The following is a 21,184-nucleotide window of genomic DNA, read 5'->3' as shown; positions in this document are numbered from 1 at the left end:
GGGCAATTAGCGATGGGCAATAAATACTGGCCTAGCCTTGGCGTCCACATCTCACGCACCAATTTTAAGAAACGTACTCAGAAGATTTACTGAGCATTTGTAAAAACCTGACGCATTGCAGAAACTACAGAACAAGTCTAAATGAGAATGCTGAGAGGATAGCAAGTGGGCAATGTGCACATCAAATGACCAAAGGAAACTGAAAGAACTTACTTTCACAGTGAAAGCAGAACCAATTACATTTTTAAAAAGATCTCCCAATGAATAGGAGATTCACTCAGTACACACTGTACAAAACTAAGAGCAGACAGTTCATTTTAGCAACTCCCACTATCCCGCATAATCGCAGACAGTCATCGCAGCGCAGGCAGCCTTCTTTTCTCGAAACAGACTTTCAAATTAAGAATCAATAAGGCGTTAAGTCGCTATGACGAGTAATTATGCAAAGCAGCCATGGCAACCCAGCTGTGTCATCCACAACTAAAACCAGATACCTCGGCATCAGCCACCTAATACTGTAACACAACAAAGAAGGTGGGGGAGTGAAGATAGAGAGACAGAGTGAAGAATAATTTATAAACCGTTAAGTTAGAGTTGCACTTTGAGGAGCAGCCAAGTTTCTGTCAGGTGGCCAGTCAGTCTCGGAATTAAGTAATTGGATTTCGATAACCTGGCTGAATGTCATCGCTGGCTCTGGAATCCATGATGAGGTAGACTCACTATGACCTCAGCCTCCAGGTTAATTTAACAATAAATGCCACAAGCTCAGCTCCAAAGAATTATGCAACAACCCTTTATTAAAGCTTTGTTTACAATATAATTCTGACATTCAATGGTGTGACCATCACTGAATCCCCCACTTTCATCATCACCACTAACCAGAAACTCAACTGGACTCACGACATAAACACAGAGGCTAGGAATACTACGGTGAGTAATTCACCTCCCGACTCCCCAAAACGTGTCTACCATCTACAATATACAAATCAGGAGTGTGATGGATAAGTGCAGCTCCAACAATGCTCGGTAAGCTTGACATCATCCAGGGCAAAGCTGCCCACGACTGTTCGTGAATATGGTACCACTCATTCTCTCCACCACCGATGCTCAGTAGCAGCAGTGTGTACTATCTATAAGGTGCACTGCAGCAATTCACCAAAGATCCTGAGATAGCACCTTGCAAACCTACGACCACTGCCATCTAGAAAGAAGAGGGCAACAGATAAATGGGAACACCACCACCTGCAAGTCCTCCTCCAAGCCGCTCACCAGCTGACTTGGAAATATATCAGCCGTCCCTTCGCAGTCGCTGTGTCAAAATCCTGAAATTCCCTCCCTAACGGCAATGTGGGTCAACCCACGGAACATGGACTGCAGCAATTCAAGAAGGCAGCTCACTACCGCCTTCTCAAGGGTAACTATCACGCAAACCAGACTCCCATCCATTGACTCTGTCTACACTTCCCCCTGCCTCTGAAAAGCAGCCAGCATAGTCAAGGGCCCCACGCACCTCGGGCATTCTCTCTTCTACTTCTTCCGTCGAGAAGCTGATACAAAAGTCTGAGGTCACGTATTTACTGACTCAAGAACAGTTTCTTCCCTGCTGCTGTCAGACTTTTGAATGGACCTACCTCGCGTTAAGCTTATCTTTCTCTACACCCTAGCTCTGACTGTAACACTACATTCTGCACCCTCTCCTTTCCTTCTCCCCTATGTACATTATAAACGGTATGTTTTGTCGGTATAGTGAACAAGAAACGATTCTCCCAACCCGTTGCGCTGCTTGTATAGTGCAGCGGGCCGGGAGACTCATGCAGAAGCTGTTTCACAGGCTTCCCACTGGGAGCGATGGCCTCCGTGAGTCTCCAGGAGCCGGGTAGCGCGCGGAGCTGCATAAGTTATGGTAATATTCATTAGTATGCAATTTTAATATTATTAGCGGGTCTGGGACTGAAATCTCCGGGCTGGTTAGCCTCTCCCCGGTGATCAGGAGTGGTTCACTCCAGTGGGGTTTAGTATAGTTCCCCACGTGGTGGGGAGCTGGTGGCCCGAACCCGCCGGACTCAAGGTTGGGGGGGGGCCAAATCAAAGCCCCCCCGGAGGTTAGGTGACTGGGGAGGTTGTGGGAGGGGAGGTGCCCCCTAGGCATTGCCAACCTGACCTCCCTGGCCAAGGCGAAAAGTGCCAATGCACTTGGGATGGGGGGGGGCCAGCTTGGTACCATGCTTGGGCATGGGGCATTACCAAGGGTACGGCCTAGTTTGGGGGGGGGGGGGGTGGGTCCTGATGGCAGGCGATTGGTGGAGGGGTTTTTTGTGCGGGGGGTGGGGGGGTCCCTGCTGCCACTCTGCATTTAGGCTGAGTGACAGGGGTAGGGAGGCCAGTAATCAGGGTGGGCGGGGAGGGAGTCAACCTACTTGGTGAGGGGGGGTCGGAGATGCAGGGTGAGGGGGAGAGGGGAGGGGAGATAAGGTTTGGGGCTGCCAGTGAGGGAGAGCGATTGAGGCGGAACTGGGGGCAGGAAGGGGGGGGGGGGGGGGTGCGGGGTGGCCTGGACACATCCGGAGTGTCAGTGATCGGGCGGTGGGGGGTGGAGGGAGAGGGGGTCATACAGCCACTGCAGTGGGGATTGAGGGGCTGGCCAGCGATCGGGAGGCTGGCCGTGCGAGGCTACTCCGCACGTGCCGATCTCGGCACTGACACACCGGCACATGCACAGTGGCACACTCAGCGCCACGCTGCCAGCCTCTCCCACTGGAATGGGCCCCACCCACAGCGTTTTGGACTGATCCACTCTGCAGTGCACAGAGTGTGGGAGATTAATTTTGAAACTCCCGCTAAATAAAACCAGCGTGATTTACTCCAGCTTTTACACAAATTTGACACGTGGAATTCTTTTGGGAGAATCCGCCCCGCACTGTATCCTTAGACATGTGACAATAATAAATCAAATCAAATCAAACTAGGGCTCGGCAATGAATGCCAGCGGCACACATGCCCCATGATTGAATTAAAACAAAAACTGGCTATGATCACACTGTTAGTGGGATCTTGCTTTGTGCAATTTGGCTGTTTACGTGACAATGAGTGGCTACACTTCAAAAGCGCTGCATTGGTTGCAACACACTCTGGGACAACATGGGGTTGTGACAGGCTCGATATAATTGCAAGCCTTTCTTTTTTATTAAATAGCATCATGTTTATCAGTATATTGACCTGAGGTCCCACAGCTGTTTCTCAAGAGATAATGGGGCTACGGCTAACCACAAAACAGTGGCCCTGAATGAACCTGGGTCACCACAGATAATGGAAAAGCTGACAATATAGATTAATATGTACTCACAAAAACCTCAACGGTCACAGAGACTGTACTGTGCAGAGGAGGAGCCCCAGCATCCCTTGCCATGATGGTCAAATAGATAAAACCTCCTGGTACCTGCTCAAAGTCAATGGGCCTTGTGACGATAATAACTAGGACAGAGAAAGACATTGAGGAAGATTATTTGTGGTCAATACTTCAGAAAAATCACAAGCCAAGGAATCAAACAACTGGTATCTTATCTTTTCAAACTTTAATTTAGTATTCCCAACCACAGATAGCAATTTAATTCCTTCACGCAGCTCTAAAAATCTATAGCCTTCTTCATCACGAAATATATCAGCAGAAACATTAACTCTGCTAATTATTTTAAAATTTAGGTTTAAAAAACAGTAGACCATCAGGTGAGCAATTAAATATCTGTCCCCCACTATCACCGACAAGAATTTCTTCTTCATGTGCCACAGAATCAAACCGAAGGCTCTGCTGTCTAATAAAAGACAATCTGTTGTGATTTGTACCCAATTTCTGAACAGAAAATTTTCAGTTGCAAGCAATTGAGCAGCACAGTGGCACAGTGGTTAGCACTGCTGCCTCACAGCTCCAGGGACCCTGGTTCGATTCCCAGCTTGTGTTACTGTGTGGAGTCTGCACATTTTCCTGGTGTCTGCATGGGTTTCCTCCAGGTGCTCCGGTTTCTTCCCACAGACATGCTGGTAAAGGTGCACTGGCCGTGCTAAATTCTCCCTCAGTGTACCCGAACAGGCGCTGGAGTGTGGCAACTAGGGGATTTTTTTTTACAGTAACTTAATTGCAGTGTTAATGTAAGTCTACTTGTGACAATAATAAATAAACTTTAAACTAGCAGTAGAATGTTCTGGGACATCTTGAAAGGTGCTACAGAAATGAGGGTTGTTCTAAGGAGCTGCTCTCTACAAAGTGTCAGCCAATTTGTGCTCTGGAATATATACATTAGATGGCAGAACTGTTGGCACTGGGGGGTGGTGGCTTAAAGGAACTGCAAGGCCAACACCGGCCCACAGGCAGACACAAAACATTCATCCAACCTCCCCACCCCTGCTCCTAACAGAGTTTGATCCTTCCCCAATGGTAAATGCTTACCCCCATAACCCTCTGACACCCCGATATCGAAGTAGTTTCTCAGAATCGACACATTAAAGATGCTGTAAGTGATCTGGTTGTTTGGGGGCGAGTCATCGTCGGTCGCCTGCATTAAGAAGACAACAAAAATACACAATGTGTGTGTCGAGCTGACAAGGACCACAGGAAAATAATCATGACTGCTTTCTACTGTAAGTCGTCTCACAACACCAGGCTAAAGTCCAACAGGTTTATTTGGGATCACGGGTTTTCAGAGTGCGGCTCCTTCATTAGGCGGGTGGAGTGAGTTCCACTCATCTGATAAGGCAGCAGCACTCCAAAAGCTCGTGATATCAAATAAACCTGTTGGACTGTAACCTGGTGTTGTGAGACTTCCTACTGTGCCCACCCCAGAGTCCAACGCCGGCATCTCCACGTCATGCTTTCCACTGCACAGACACAATCCCCAGTTACTAAGCATGCACAGTTCTGGTAAAAGATCATGGACCCAAAACATTAACCCTGCTTCTGTTGCCACAGGTATTGGCAGACCAGCTGAGCACTTGCTGTTCTCCCTAAATTTCTGTGGTCCTCTTCAGTTACAGAAAGACATGGTGGAGTCCTTCCCAGAGAGGGGGAGCGGGTGTCAGGCTGGGAAGGACAGGGTTAAGCAAAACTGAAGAGAAGTCAAAATAAAAAACAAAGAAAATTACAGCACAGGAACAGGCCCTTGGGTCCTCCAATCCTGCACCAACCATGCTGCTGGTCTGAACTAAAACCGTTCCAGGGACCATATCCCTCTACTCCCATCCTATTTGTCCAGACGCCCCTTAACAGTCACAAGTCTTTGGAGTATGGTTGTTTTTAAGGCCAAGATAGTGAGGGGGTGGAAGCACAGGAACCAAAAGATTCAATGGGATTTGGCAAAAAGCTACAAATTTCATCTCAAGATAGAGAGAGTATGACCGACAGACGGAACGGAGATTCCTATTGTGAAGGATGCTTTAAATCATGACTATTGCTAAATAAAAGTGTGTATTAAACTCCACACATTGTGTAAGTAACCACGACCACATCCTTTCATCCAAACCCCCCATCAATACCACTTGCTCTTATTTCTTCACCCTTTCTTCAAAGAGTAAAAAGATTTGCAAAGCAATGGCAAGAAGGCCCAATACTTTTTACAATGCTCCAGAAAGATGAGACTTATCCATCCCATTGTTTTGTAGCCTTCAGTTTGTGCTCTTGCCTCTTGCTAACGTCAATTAGACTTTGCTTCGACCGTATCTCATCCTGGGTCCCTCTCCTCTGCTCCTCTTCTTGACATCTTCATTCTGATTGGATCCCAGTTGCGCCAGCTCTACTTCCACATTGATACAAGTCGGGAGCTTGTACAGTCTGCAAAAATCATCACTTTATCCCCAGCACACCGTTGGAGTGTGGGAAGAAACCTAAACACCCGGGGGAAACCCAAGGGGAGAACGTGCAAGCTCCACACAGACAGTCAACCAAGCCGAGAATTGGAACCGGGTCCATCTCCATACAGATATATCCACTTACCCGAATAGATGGAGGAATGGATGATCAGACTCCTAACTTGGGGCTGATCAAAAAGTATTCCAGATTGTACTTCAGATTTGTTCTAACCTGAAGTAACGACTTAACAAGGTGGCATAAGGTCACCTTATGTGGTGTGGTGCCACAGGGAGCTTAATCCTGCAAGATGCCCAGTGTTTGTCACCTAGATCACCCCCTACTCCTAGGTTTGGTGGCACAGTGGTTAGCGCTGCTGCCTTACAGTGCCAGGGACCTGGGTTTAATTCCAGCCTTGGGTCACTACCTGTGCGGAGTTTGCACATTCTCCCCGTAAAGTGTCTGCGTGGGTTTCCTCCACGTGCTCTGGTTTCCTCCCACACTCCAAAGATGTGCGGGTTGGGTGGACTAGCCATGCTCACTAATGTCCTTTAGGGAAGGAAATCTGCCGTCCTTACCCGGCCTGGCCTACATGTGGCTCCAGGCCCATAGTAATGTGATTGACTTTTAAATGTACCTTCAAGGGCAATTAGGGACAGGCAATAAATGATGGTCCAGCCAGTGATGTCCACATCCCATGAATGAATAAGAAAGTATCCAAAGATGTGTAGGTCAGGGACAATAGCCATGGTAAATGTATGGGGTTACAGGGGTGAGGGTGGGATGGAAATGGAATCTCTGACAGAGAGTGGGTGCAGGCTTGATGGGCCGAATGGCATCCTTCTATAGATTCTATGGAAATTTAGCTGTTGGTGTTCAAATAACGCAATAAAACACAAAACGGCAATATCCTCCCACGGAATCTTTCCCTCAATTCAAGCAATGAATGCAGGACTGTAGGGAATAGGGGGAGTAAAAACCATATCTTTCCTGGAGACGTCTCCTCTTCACTTGTTCCCTGAACCAAACATAATCCCTTCCTGTCATCAAATATCTCCTCCCTCCCCCAGTCACAGCTTAACAGTTAGGGGCTGTGACCCTCAGTTGTCTAATGCCACAGTTAACGGCAGAGATTAAAGCAATTTCAAACCTGACAATGTCATTGCAGGCCATGTCTATAGGAAGTGGTACCTATCGGACCTGATGACAGGGACCATTTCCCATTTTGTTAGGATCCAGAGGGCAGCTAACAGGAGTTAGATTTGTCTTTCAGGTAGAAGACTCGCACAGCATCAAACATTAGAACCAATTGCACCCCCTGTGCATGTCGATGTGGAAGGTTCCAGCAGCAACCATCACATTTCAAAGTGCCAAAATTACAGAAGACAGAACAGAGTGATTTCAAACTGTAGTCAATTACAAGTTAATTGATTTTTGCCAAGGAAGTTCTGACCTTGAGCCTGAAATTTCTAAGTAGCTAGCACCTTGCAACTTCGCCTCATCTACAGAAATTAATCTGTTATTGACCCCAGGGTATTTCCAGCAATTAGACTTTGCGACCTTAAAAGATCAGACCCTCTTAAACACAGCTCCAACCCTGAGCAGAATTATACAAGAGTGCACAGTAGAGTTTCACACACTTCCCGGCAACAATGTCGCGGGAGTTCTGCTAAATTACAACAGGACTCTAAAGCTGGGGTGCGAGGGGGAGGAGGGGGGACTGAGGGGGGAGGTGGCCAAACCACTCCTCTCCCCTTCCCAACTTCGCTCAGCTATCTGTTCATCACTTTCCAAAGTCAGTCTCCTGTGGTGGCAGTGCTCACGGAGGGTCACAGGACATTCTGTTTTGTAACAAAAAGGTGTGATTAACAAGGGCAGGAAGTCTGTCACAGGAAGAAAATATAATTCAAATAGCTGGTGCATACTTTATGAAAGGCATTTAAAATAATTCAATTACATGCCACCCATATACAATTACCATTCATTGAGGCATCTGGAAAAGTTTAATTCTGCTGCTATATGGAATATATTGTATGGAATATTGTCGGAATGGGATATATATTATTTGGGATGTTGTTGCTATGGGATATATTATATGGGATGTTGTTGCTATGGGATTTATTATATGGGATGTTGTTGATATGGGTTACATTATATTAAATGGGATATTGTTGCTATGGGTTTTATTATATGGGATGTTGTTGTTATGGGTTACATTATATTAAATGGGATATTGTTGCTATGGGATTTATTATATGGGATGTTGTTGCTATGGGATTTATTATATGGGATGTTGTTGCTATGGGATATATTATATGGGATGTTGTTGATATGGGTTACATTATATTAAATGGGATATTGTTGCTATGGGTTTTATTATATGGGATGTTGTTGATATGGGTTACATTATATTAAATGGGATATTGTTGCTATGGGATTTATTATATGGGATGTTGTTGCTATACGATATATCACATGGGATTTTTTTTACTGATATTTTAAGGATTGAATTAATCGATTCCCATTCACTTTACCATGTGTGACCTTGAACAATTACATGTTAGACCTTCACCAAAAGCAAGATAATTCAGGGAAGTTCAATTTCTTCTAGATTGGGGAAGTTCCAATCAATATTCTTTACAGAATAATATTTTTTTTATTCATGTGTGGGACATGGGTGTAGCTGACTAGCCAGCATTCATTGCCCATCCCTAGTTGCCCGAAGGCAGTTGAGAAACATAGAAACATAGAAGATAAGAGCAGGAAGCGGCCATTCGGACCATTGAGCCTGCTCCACCGTTCATCACGATCATGGCTGATCATCCAACTCAATAGGCTAATCTTGCTTTCTTCCCAACACTATGGATGTGCTATATTGCTACAGATCTGGAATCACACTTAGGCCAGACCAGTTAATGGTATAGATTTCCTTCTCAAAAGGACATTAGTGAACCAGGTGGGATTTTCCGACATTCGACAATGGTTTCATGGTCATCAGTAGATTCTGATTCCAGATATTTTTTATTCAATCAAACTCCACCATCTGCTGTGATGGGATTCGAACCCTGCTCCACAGAACATTAGCTGAGTTTCTGGATTAATAGTCTAGTGATAATACCACTAGGCCATCACCTCCCACAGAAGGCGATAGCACAGAAAGGGACTATTCAGCCCAAAGTGCTTTGGCGAATGGTGCCATTGGCTTGCTCCAATACAACTGCACCCATCTCCCACAGGGCCATCTGTCACTTGTCGTGCTCCCCCTGAGCATGGACCTTTGTTCTCCTATCCACACAATCTGCTATCATACCTTTCTGCTACTAATAACATCTTCTTTAATCCATAATAGCACCATTAACACCCCCTTTGTTTTATGTCCATGACAGCTTTGTCAATCTCTCCTTAGCTCTGACGCATCGCTGATCCATTCTGACCCAACATCCCCCCTCCCCAATCCATTACATAGTTCAATACAATTCTATCCCTCTTCAGTTCTGTAAAAGGGTCATAGGATCCCAACAGTGCAGAGGGAGGCCATTTGGCCCATTGAGCCTGCACCAACAACAATCCCACCTAGGCCCCCGTCCCTCTAAACCTCTGTGTTTGCCCCCTATGAGGGAAAGCAATGGCCTGATGGTATTATCACTAGACTATTGATCCAGAAACTCAGCTAATGTTCTTGGGAGCTGGGTTCGAATTCCACCATGGTTATTGGTGGAATTTGAATTCAATAAAAAGTATCTGGAATTAAGAATCTGCTGATGACCATGAAACCACTGCCGATTGTTGTAAAAATCTATCTGGTTCACTAATGTTCTTTAGGAAAGGAAATCCTTACTTGGTCTGGCCTACGTGTGACTCCAGAGCCGCAGCAATGTGGCTGACTCTCAACTACCCTCCGAAATGGCCCTGCAAGCCACTCAGTTCAAGGGCAACAAGGGATGGGCAATAAATGCTGACCAGCCAGTGATGCCCATGTCCCATGAATGAATAAAAGAAAAATCCCCTGACATTAAGGGGAAATTTAGCACGGCCACTCAACCTAACCTGTACACCTTTGGACTCACTGGGACTCGAAACGTGAACTCTATTTCTCTCTCCAATAAATAGAAAGATTAGTTATGATCTAATTGAAAAGGTAGAACAAATCTGAGGGGCTGTGTGTCCTCCTCCTGTTGCTATTATTGATTCTTTTGACGCGGTTGCAATACGTCTGCCCTGATTGTGTGCTTGGTGCTGACAAGGGTTTGCTAAATGATGTTTCCGAAGAGACAATGCCCGAAATTTCTTCTTTTAAACATCCCTTCAGTTTCACAGGCCACATCATATATTTAAAAAGTGCTTTTGGAGTAACACATAATGGTTCCACCTGCTCCCTTTTTGCCTTTAATAAATTAAACTGCCACGCAATCCAACACATTGTCAATTTCATTAGCATCACAATCACGTCTTAATCAGATACAATGACCAAAATGACAGTAGATTTGGGAAAGCTGACAGTGCAGTAAATAGCTTTTTTTTTAAAAAAAACAAGTAATTAAGTATCAGTCAGCCTCGCTTTATCTGGGAGAAATCACAGATAAAGGTGGAGGTTTGTAATTAAAGAACTCCCAGGCTGTGCGTCGATGCCCATGGATGTGCAGCCACATAAAGCCGCTCGCACCTCCTCCTCACAAAGTGGCTGTGATAGCTTAAAAAAAACACAGTGACAGGAATAAAAAAGTGAAATCGCTCAGCAGGTCAGGCGCGACGGCCGTGGGGGAGAAGTGACAGGTTGGATGTTTGCGACATGACCTGTGAACCCAGGACAAAGGCGAACGCGACCCCCAAGACCGGGGGGTGGGGGGTGGGGCTAGGCTTGTTCTGCAGAGGATCCCGGGAGGTGTTGCAACTCTCTGCCCAGAGAAGCTGTGGACGCCAGGGGGTTTTTAATGATTTCTGTTAGTCACGGATAGCGAGAGAGATGGAACAAGCGTGGGTAAATGGATTTGAAGTTCGGACTGGCTTCTATCCAATGGAAAGTTGGAATGGGTTCTAGGAGCTGAACAGTTGCTAAGTTCACACGAACACATGAATTAGGGGCAGGGGTAGGCCACGCAGCCCTTCCAGCCTGCTCTGCCATTCAAATAAAATCATGATTGATCTCATTGTAATCTCAATCCTACATTCCTGCCTACCCTCAATAACCTTTCATCACCGCTCCTCCCCGCACCCACCCCCCCCCGGCCTTTTTAATTAAGTGGCAGCACGTAGTACAGTGGTTAGCACTGCTGCTTCACAGCTCCAGGGTCCTGGGTTCGATTCCCAGCTTGGTTCACTCTGTGTGTGGAGTTTGCACATTCTCCTCATGTCTGCATGGGTTTCCTCCAGTTTCCTCCCACAGTCCAAAGATGTGCAGGTTAGGTTCATTGCCCATGCTAAGAAATTGCCCCTTAGTCTCCAGGGATGCGTGGGTATAATGTATGGGGATATGGGGATAGGGACTGGGTGGGATTGTGTTCGGTGCAGACTCGATGGGTCGAAGGGCCTCTTTCTGCACTGTAGGGTTCTATTATGAGTATCTAACTAGCTCTGCCTTAAATATACTCAACACACTGCTCCCACTGCCGCTTGAGAAAGAGTTTCAGACTCATAGAATCCCTACAGTGCAGGAGGCCATTCAGCCCATCAAATCTACGCCAACCATAATCCCACCCAGGCCCTATTCCCGTAACCCCACATATTTACCCTAATCACCCTGATACTAGGGTCAAAGTGACATGGCCAATCAACCTAACCCACACATCTTTGGACTGTGGGAGGAAACCAGAGCACCCGGAAGAAACCCATGCAGACATGGGGAGAATGTGCAGCCTCCACACAGACAGTGACCCGAGGTTGGAATTGAAACCCGGCTTCCTATTGCTGTGAGACAACCACTGTACCACCGTGCCACTACCCTCAAGAGAAAATAATTCTCATCTCTGTCTTAAATGAGTGACCCCTTATTTTTAAACAGTGACCCCCAGTTCTACATTCTTTGACAAAAGGAAACATCCTCTCCACACCCACCCTGTCAATGCCACTCAGAATCTTAAAGATTTCAATCAAGTTGCCTCTTACTCTTCTAAATTCTACTGGATATAAGCCTAGCCTTTCCTCATAAGACAACCTGTCCATTCCTGGTTTTAAGTAAATATCCTCTGAACTGCTTGTAACCATTCCTAATAATCACAAATTCTCCTGTCATTATGAACAATTTCCTCCCTAGCCATGAGGCACAGGGTTGAATTGACTGTTCCAAATTTGACTGAACGTTCTGGACCAGTACCAGAAAATCCTGTCTGCTGACTGGGTTATAACAAAACTTACACCCAAAAGCAACCAAGAAGAAATCACAAAATGAGCAAATCAAATGCCACCCCTCCCACCCCCTTCCACTTCCCCTCCCCCTACTCCATCACTCCTCCCCAACTCCAACACTCCCACCACACCACCCCCACCCCACACACACATATCATTTAGTCTGCTGGCCTTCCCACTCAGGTCTACATAGAACATAGAACACTACAGCACAAACAGGCCCTTCGGCCCACAAGTTGCGCCGATCACATCAACACCTACCAACCTACAGACCTATCTATAACCCCCAATCCCATTAAACCCCATATACTCATCCAGAAGTCTTTTAAAAGACCCCAGCGAGTTCGCCTCCACCACCACTGACGGCAGCCGATTCCATTCACTCACCACCCTCTGAGTGAAAAACTTACTCCTAACATCACTTCTGTACTTTCCTCCCCGCACCTTAAATCTGTGTCCTCTCGTAGCGACCATTTCAACCCGGGGAAATAGCCTCTGAGAATCCACCCTATCTATTCCTCTCAACATTTTATAAACTTCTATCAGGTCGCCTCTCAACCTTCGTCTCTCCAGGGAAAAGAGACCCAGCTCCCTCAACCTAACTTCATAAGGCATGCCTCCCAGTCCAGGCAACATCCTTGTAAATCTCCTCTGTACCCTTTCAATAGCTTCTACGTCTTTCCTACGTCTTCTGCAACCTGTCGCACCAAATATCGCCCATCCTCAACCCCAGACGAAAAGACAAAAGCTGCCAGACCTGCTGAGTATCCCGAGCATTTTGCATTTTTATTCCACACTTAAAATTATCAGCAAAGACTAGGCAGATAATCCAGTGGAACACTTCTACATAAACTATTCTTGGTACTTGAATAAGACCGAAAGGAGAGACAGACTGCTGAAGCCTTTTGCCTTGTAATCATTAGGGCAAATGCAAGAATGCAAAATTTCAAAGCAATCACAACAATTTATATTACAGTACCCCTGCACAGGGCACTTCATGGTTGGAGGTGCTGGCTGTCAGATGAGATATCAAACTGAGGTTTCTGTTGGGTGGGTGTTTAAAAAAAAACCCATGACGCTAGTTTGAAGAGGAGCAGGGAGATGCATTCTATATGGCATACCAACCATTATTTATCCCTCAACCAACATCATGGGGAAAATGGAGATGACTTGATTACTGTTGGTGGGAGCTTGCTGTGCACAAATTGCCTGCGCGTTTCCAATATCCTGAGAGTGACTGTACTTCAAAAAGCAATTTGGTTGGTGGTAAAGTGCTTTGGGATGTCATGAAGAATGCTATACCAATGGAAGTCTTTTCTGAATTAATTCAAATCAAGCCTTCATGAGCCATTGACAGATATAATATATTGCACACAAGAATCTAATGTCATCATTATGCATTACACAATTTAACTTCTGTGGGGGAACAGAATCAGGAACTGAAGTCAAGGAAACTTGTCCAATCAATCGGAACCACTATGTGGAAAAGGTGATGAATATAATTGCTTACCGTGAATGAGATATATTTTTAAATTAACATATTTCTTCAGGGACAAGTGTGATACAATTAGACACAAGCAATTGTGTCTAATGTGCACTTAATGAAGAAGCTATTGTATGCATTCAAAGGCATTGCTATGACAAAGCACTCCTGGCTCTCTTGTACAATGTGGGTGTCACTGGCTTGGCACAGCATTTATTGCCTGTCCCTAACTGCGTTCCATTTCAGAGGACATTTCAGAGTCAACCACATTGCTGTGGGTCTGGAGTTACACGTAGGCCAGACCGGGTAAGGACGGCAGATTTCCCCCCCACCCCCCAACACACAAACGACAGAAGTGAACTAGATGGGTTTTTACAACAATCAACAAATATTAATCAATAAATAAAGAACGGAATGTTGGCATTTATAGCTATAGGAATAGAATTTAAAGGTAAGGAACTATTGTTGCAACTATACAAGGCATTGGTGAGGTCACGCCTGGAGTATTGTGCACAGTTTTAGTCCCCTTATTTGAGGAAAGATGTAGTGGCATTGGAGGCAGTTCAGAGGAGGTTCACTAGATTGATTCCAGAGATGAGAGGTTTGTCGTACAGATTGAAGAGTTTAGGCCAATACTCTCTGGAATCCAGAAGAATGAGGGGGAGATCAAATTGAGGCGATATAAGGTTATGGATAAAGTAGACGTGGGCGGATGCTTCCTCTTGTGGGGCACTCTGGGACAAGAGGTCATAGTCTTAGGATAAGGGGCAGCAAATTTAAAACAGAGTTGAGGAGAAACTACTTCTCCCAAAGGGTTGTGAATCTGTGGAATGTTACCCCAAAGTGCAATTGGACAGTGAGTAAATTTGAGGAGTTAGACAGATTTTTAATTAGTAATGGGGTTATGGGGAGAAGGCAGGAAAATGGGGATGAGGAGCATATCAGCCATGATCGAATGGCAGAACGGACTCGATGGGGCAAATGGCCTAATTCTGCTCCTATATCTTATGAAATTATGACAATGGTTTCATGGTCATCATTAGGCTTTTTACTTCAGATTTTTATTGAATTCAAATTTCACCATTGGTTGTGGTGGGATTTGAACCTGGGTCCTCAGAGCATTACTCTGGGTCTCTGGATTGCCAATCCAGTGATAATATCACTGTGTCACTGCCTCCCCTCGGTACTTAACAGCTTCAAAATACTGCTGAGTCTTTTAGCAAATATTACTTTTAGAAAAGATTAGCAGTGAATCTGACAACTTATAGAACACTCCTTCAAAACAGAGCCTGAGAAATGACTGACACTAACATAACATAAACATAAGAACATAAGAAATAGGAGCAGGAGTAGGCCATCTAGCCCTTCGAGCCTGCCCCGCCATTCAATAAGATCATGGCTGATCTGTAGTGGATCAGTTACACTTTCTGGAACTGAAGCATCTTATGCTTACCCTAGCCAAATTAAAAGTGCAAAACTTATGATCAGGTGGGCTTCATAAAACACTTTGGAGTTTCTAACCTGAATTATAACAAGACCATGAAACTAACAATGATTATTGCAAAAACCCATCTGGTTCTTTCCTTTAAGGAAGGAAAGCTACTGTTCTAACCTGGTTTCCAGACACACAACAATATGCTTGACTCTTAATTGCCCTCTGAACTAACCAATCTGCCACTCAATTATACCAAACTTTTACAGAAAAGTCATGTCACATGGATGACAGTGGTTCAAGAAAGTGGCTCACTATTACCTACCGAGGCAAATTAGAATGGCCAACAAATGCTGGCCTTAACATTGCCGTGACAGAGCAGGTTTATACTGTACCAAACTTTTTGATAGCTCCAGATGCTCAAAAGGATCATTTTATTCTACAATCATTCTATTTTAACTGAAAATAAAATTCAGATTTCTTATTCCTGCGTCTCATCACAGGGATTCACAATGAACTGATTCTTCACATTAAGTTGGACACATTGATGTTTTTGTGCAACTCTGATGCTCATTTGTAGGTCTCCGAATACAGTTTAAAAAGATGAGATTTTAAGACACATCAACTCAGAGAGATGCTTTATGATGATATCTGTTGCATAATATCATTTTGAAGTAATTATACCAGAGAAGTCCTTTCAGATACCTATTTAGAGTTGTGAACATTTCCCTGACCTCTATTTAAAATGAAGCATCAGCCAATTCAGCACAATCCCCCGTTAAAACACCAGTTAAAAGAACAAACACACGACAGCTTTGATCAGCACCATTAGCAATGATCAGCTGTGTATAGAAAAAGGTGTGTGTTTGGACCGAAAGCATTAAATGGTAGAGGCTGAATAAACTGGGCTTGTACTCGTTAGAGTTTAGAAGAATGAGGGGAGATCTCATTGAGACGTATAAGATGATGAATGGGATGGATAGGATAGAGGTGGAGAGACTCTTCCCGCTCAAAAAAGACAGTAGGACTAGGGGGCACAGCCTCAAGATAAAAGGGGGGCGGTTTAGAACGGAGTTGAGGAGGAACTTCTTCACTCAAAGGGTGGTGAATCTCTGGAATTCTCTGCCCGTTGAAGTGGTGGAGGCTGCCTCGCTAAATATTTTTAAGACGCGGGTTGATGGGTTTTTGATAAGCGAGGGGATTAAGGGTTATGGGGAGAGGGCGGGAAAGTGGAACTGAGCCACGACAGATCAGCCATGATCTTATTGAATGGCGGGGCAGGCTCGAAGGGCTGGATGGCCTACTCCTGCTCCTATTTCTTATGTTCTTATGTAACATCAGGCATCCCACACTCAGGTGGCTGTGTTTTTGTGCATTTCACGGTGCAATCCAGATCAAGAGGCTGTTTGCCCAATCCTCAGTGTGTTCTAAAATATCCATGCGAGAATACCAGAGACCCTGGTCTGATTCCAGTTTTGGGTGACTGTCTGTGTGGAGTCTGTACGTTCTCCCCGTGTCTGCGTGGGTTTCCTCCAGGTGCTCCGGTTTCCTCTCACACTCCAAAGATGTGGAGGTTAGGGGGATTGGTCATGTTAAATTGACCCTGAGTGTCCAAAGATGGGTAGATTAGGAGGATTAACCATGGTAAATGCATGGAGTTACAGGGATAGGGCATGGAGTTACAGGGATAGGGCATGGAGTTACAGGGATAGGGCATGGAGTTACAGGGATAGGGCATGGAGTTACAGGGATAGGGCATGGAGTTACAGGGATAGGGCATGGTCGGGGTGGGCCTCGGTGAGATGCTGTTTTGGAGTGTTGGTGCAGATTTATTGATAGTATAATGATGACCATGAAACCATTATCAATCGTAAAAACCCATCTAGTTCACTATAGAACACAAAACAATCCTGTGGGGCAGCACGGTGGCACAGTGGTTAGCACTGCTGCCTCACAGTGCCAGGGACCCAGGTTCAATTCCTGGCTTGGGTCACTGTCTGTGTGGAATCTGCACATTCTCCTTGTATCTGCCTAGGTTTCCTCTGGGTGCTCCAGTTTCCTCCCACGTTCCAAAGATGTGCAAGTTAGATGGATTGGCCATGCTAAATTGCACCTTAGTGTCCCAAGATGTGTAAAGGTGGGGATAGCGGAGAGGGGGGAGGCTCACCTCTCTTTCCGCCACTATCCTGAACCAGGAGATCGAGAAGCTGAGCAAAGACCTCACCATCAAAAATCACCTGCCAACACCAGCAGCTAGGAATGCAATCTCTGATTTCCCATCCTCATTATATAGTAGTCTGGGATTGGGGACCATATAATGTGTATCTCATATGTCTGTGCACACAAGTGTGCATGCATGTGTACGCGCACATATATATGCGCATGTACATGTCTGCATGCATGAATATGTGCACATGCACACGCCTGTGTGCATGTCTGCTCACACATGTGCATCCCTGTCCACGCCTGTGTGTGCGTGTCTGAGAGCATACGCGCAAGTGTGTGAATATTCACGTGTGTACTCACACACGTGCATGTGTACACATGTCTGTGACAGCACAGACCAATCTGGTTATTGCCGTGTAGTTCCTGTCCTATCCCCAGTATTCTGTACAAAACCGTTTCACTTACTCGGACTCTGACCACCTGCACCGGAGCCGCTTCGTTCTCCCGAACCGTTCCCAGGTAGCTCTCTTTCTGAAAGGTGGGCACGTTGTCATTAATGTCCAACACATTAATGCGCAGACGCCCAGTAGTTTCCTCACCACCGCCATCCTGAGCTATAATGGTGAAGGTGTATCGCCGAGTGGCCTCGAAGTCTAGTCTCCTGATTAGAGTCACCACGCCTGTGTCCTTGTCAATGGCAAACCTACCAGAGGGACAGGAGAAAGTGTTAATGCCACAAAGTACAAAATACATGGAAAATAACAACAGGATTGCACCTCAGTGGAATACAGTCTTGGTTAATAATTTTATTCATTGCTTATGTTCGTGTTTAATCTAAATATAAACCACGTGATCAATAAACAGAGTAACAAGGCAGGAAATTACCCTCCTTCCCCCCAGTAATAGTCTTTCACGTGTGTGTAAACCGCAGATGGATAAAGATTGTTAGCCTGCCTCATTTTAAATACCGTATCCTTGAAATTGCAGAGTGCAATATTAGCATACAAATGCTGCAGTGTTAAAACCATTTTACCAGATATTTAAAATAACATCTCCTTTCAAATCAAGGAGAAAGCCATTTCGCACAACCCTATGGAGCAAATATTCACAATATCTCACTTCAGGGCCCAATTTTATGTCCTTGCAGTCGGTGAAACACGCAACGAGTGAATATGTGAACATACGAGTTAGGAACAGGAGTAGGCCACTCGGTCCCTTGAACCTGCTCCACTATTCAACAAGATTGTAGCTGATCTGATTGGAATCTCAACCCCACGTTATCATCTACCCCTGATAACCTTCCACCCCATCTAGCTGTGCCTTAACTATATTCAAAGCTTCCGCTGCCTTTCGAGGAAGAGTGTTACAAAAAACACTCAACCTTCAGAGAGAAATATTGTCCATATCTGCCTTAATTTATTTTTAAACAGTGACCCTTAGTTCTAGATTCTTCCACAAAAGGAAACGTCCTCTCCACTGTGTCAAGACTCCTCAGGGTCTAATATGTTTCAGTCAAGTCGCCTCTTACTCTTCTAAATTCCTGCTCCAAGCTTAGCCTGACCAACCTTTCCTTATAAGATAACCTGCCCTATCGTTGTATTAGTCTTGTAAGCCTTCTCTGAGCTGCTTCTAATGATGTGGGTATGCCGGCGTTGGACTGGCGTAAACACAGTAAAAAGTCTGACAACACCAGGTTTTAGTCCAACTTATTTATTTGATAATATACTCACAAGCTTTCGAGGGACACCCTCTTCGTCAGGTGATTGGAGAGTTCTGGCCTCAGACAGAGCATATAAAGCACAGACAGTAATCTCTAAACTGTCTGTGCTTTATATGCTCTGTCTGAGGCCAGAACTCTCCAATCACCTGACGAAGAGGGTGTCCCTCGAAAGCTTGTGAGTATATTATCAAATAAATAAGTTGGACTAAAACCTGGTGTTGTCAGACTTTTTACTGCTTCTAATGCACATACATCTTTCCTTAAGTAACGTGATTAATACAGTGGGTGGCACAGTGGTTAACACAGCCGTCTCACAGCACCAGGAACCTGGGTTTGATTCCTGGCTCGGGTCACTGTCTGTGTGGTGTTGGCACATTCTCCCCATGTCTGTGTGGGTTTCCTCCCACAGTCCAAAGATGTGCGGGTTAGGTGGATTGGCTGTGCTAAATTGCCCCTTAATGACAGGGAAACTAGCTAGAATAAATGGGGTTTTGGGGATCGGGTCTGGGTGGGATTATGGTTGGTGTAGACTCAATGGGCCGAATGGCCTCCTTCTGCACTATAGGATTCTATGATTTTATAATACTGTACACAATAACCCAGATGTGCTCTCACCAATGCCCTGTACAACTGAACCATAATCTCCCTACTTTGGTAACCAATTAGTTTCCCTAATTACTCGGGGTACCTACATACTAGTCTTTGGTGAATGATGCACTAGGACACTCAGATACTTCTGCACCTGAGCTCTGCAACCTCACACCATTTCAATATTTTGGGCCTGACTTTGGAACTCACTGGATACGTGCGATGGGTGAGGCTGGAAACAGCCGGATTGACAACCTCTACTTGTGAAACTAGTTGATGCCAAACCATTGAATGTATTTAAGAGGTGGCTGGATATAGCACCTGGGGTAAATGGGATCAAAGGTTATGGGGAGAAAGTAGGATTAGGCTATTGAGTTGGACGACCAGCCATGATCCTGATGAATGGTGGAACAGGCTCGAAGGGCTGAATGGCCTCCTCCTATCTTCTATGTTTTTATGCAAGTCTGTAAGCTGAGATTTCACATTAGCCACTTAAGGGTCAGCTGGTGCAAGATATGCTTCCCCATTGGAGAAGGGATGGTGGCAGGGGTGGGACCATGTCCAATGGGGATGCAGCGGGTACCATCAGCACGTGGAGTTAGAGAGGAGGCAGAGCGAACTGACCAATCAGTACAGAGTGATGGCAGCTTCTTCACATCAGAAGCGAGAGCAATGCAAGTGGGGGCACTCTGCACACCTCAGCCTGCTGGCTCTTTGTGAGGCATTGAGTACCAGACTGACATCCTACTGCAGGGGGAGGTCATGCCAAATAAAGGAGGCCCTGGGCAGAGGTGGCAGTGGCAGTCTAGGTCAGCGGGCATGATGTGGACTGTCATACCCGCACTGAGAAAAGTTGAATCCATTACGCGTAAGTTAAGTGATGTTGAAATAGTGTCGGTTAAATGGGCTTTAGATTGGCTGCACAGGTCGGCGCAGTATCGAGGGCCGAAGGGCCTGTACTGCACTGCAATGTTCTATGAATCATCGTCTGCGCTCAGGGTGAGGTTTATATGGTCCAGGCTGGGGGGTGGGGTGGGGGCAGCAGTTATCGAGATGTAGCGCCCACACGTGTAAGGTTAAAGCACCATGAGTACTGGGTGGGGTTTTCATGGGAGACATTCACCCATTGAACAGTGCCATGTATTGTTTTTGTGTTAGTACGGCAACCATTTTATGTTTTGTTCCTTGCTCGTATCTCTGGCAAAAATATAAATCAAGATTTTGCTTTCCAAGATTTTGCTGCCCATAGGTGCAGCAGACCAGGACAATAAGTGCACACATCCTGAGTTTTTTTTTAAGTTTATTTATTAGTGTTACATTAACACTGCAATGAAGTTACTGTGGAATTTTCCTAATCGCCACACTCTGATGCCTGTTCGGATACACTGAGGGAGAACCCACATATTTACCCTGTTAATCCCATGACACTAGGGTCAATTTAGCACAGCCAATCAACCTAATCCGCTCGCCTTTTGGGCTGGGGAAGAAACGGGAGCACCCAGAGGAAACCCACGCAGACACGGGGAGAACATGCAAACTCCACAGAGACAGTGATCCAAGCTGGGAATCGAACCCAGATCTCTCGTGCTGAGACGGCAGTGATAACCACCGAGCCGCCTT

The 21,184-nt window shown here is 45.5% G+C and overlaps 1 protein-coding gene across 1 annotated transcript in view; it reads right to left on the bottom strand.

Annotated features, from left to right (window-relative positions):
- Positions 1-21,184, bottom strand: part of cdh23 (cadherin-related 23) — a 767,458-nt gene that overhangs the window by 312,145 nt on the left and 434,129 nt on the right. Inside the window, exons 15-17 of the mRNA XM_080215942.1 lie at positions 17,722-17,959; positions 4,442-4,547; positions 3,344-3,471 (exon numbers count right to left, since the gene is read on the bottom strand). Coding sequence (XP_080072068.1) covers positions 3,344-3,471; positions 4,442-4,547; positions 17,722-17,959 — 472 coding nt within the window. The remainder of the gene's footprint in view (positions 1-3,343; positions 3,472-4,441; positions 4,548-17,721; positions 17,960-21,184) is intronic.

The sequence above is a fragment of the Carcharhinus amblyrhynchos genome, chromosome 31 (assembly GCF_965287045.1).
Source record: "Carcharhinus amblyrhynchos chromosome 31, sCarAmb.v2.hapA, whole genome shotgun sequence".
Taxonomy (NCBI): Eukaryota; Metazoa; Chordata; class Chondrichthyes; order Carcharhiniformes; family Carcharhinidae; genus Carcharhinus; species Carcharhinus amblyrhynchos.
Note: the sequence above shows the minus strand (reverse complement) of the source record. Positions and strands in the feature narration are given on the sequence as shown.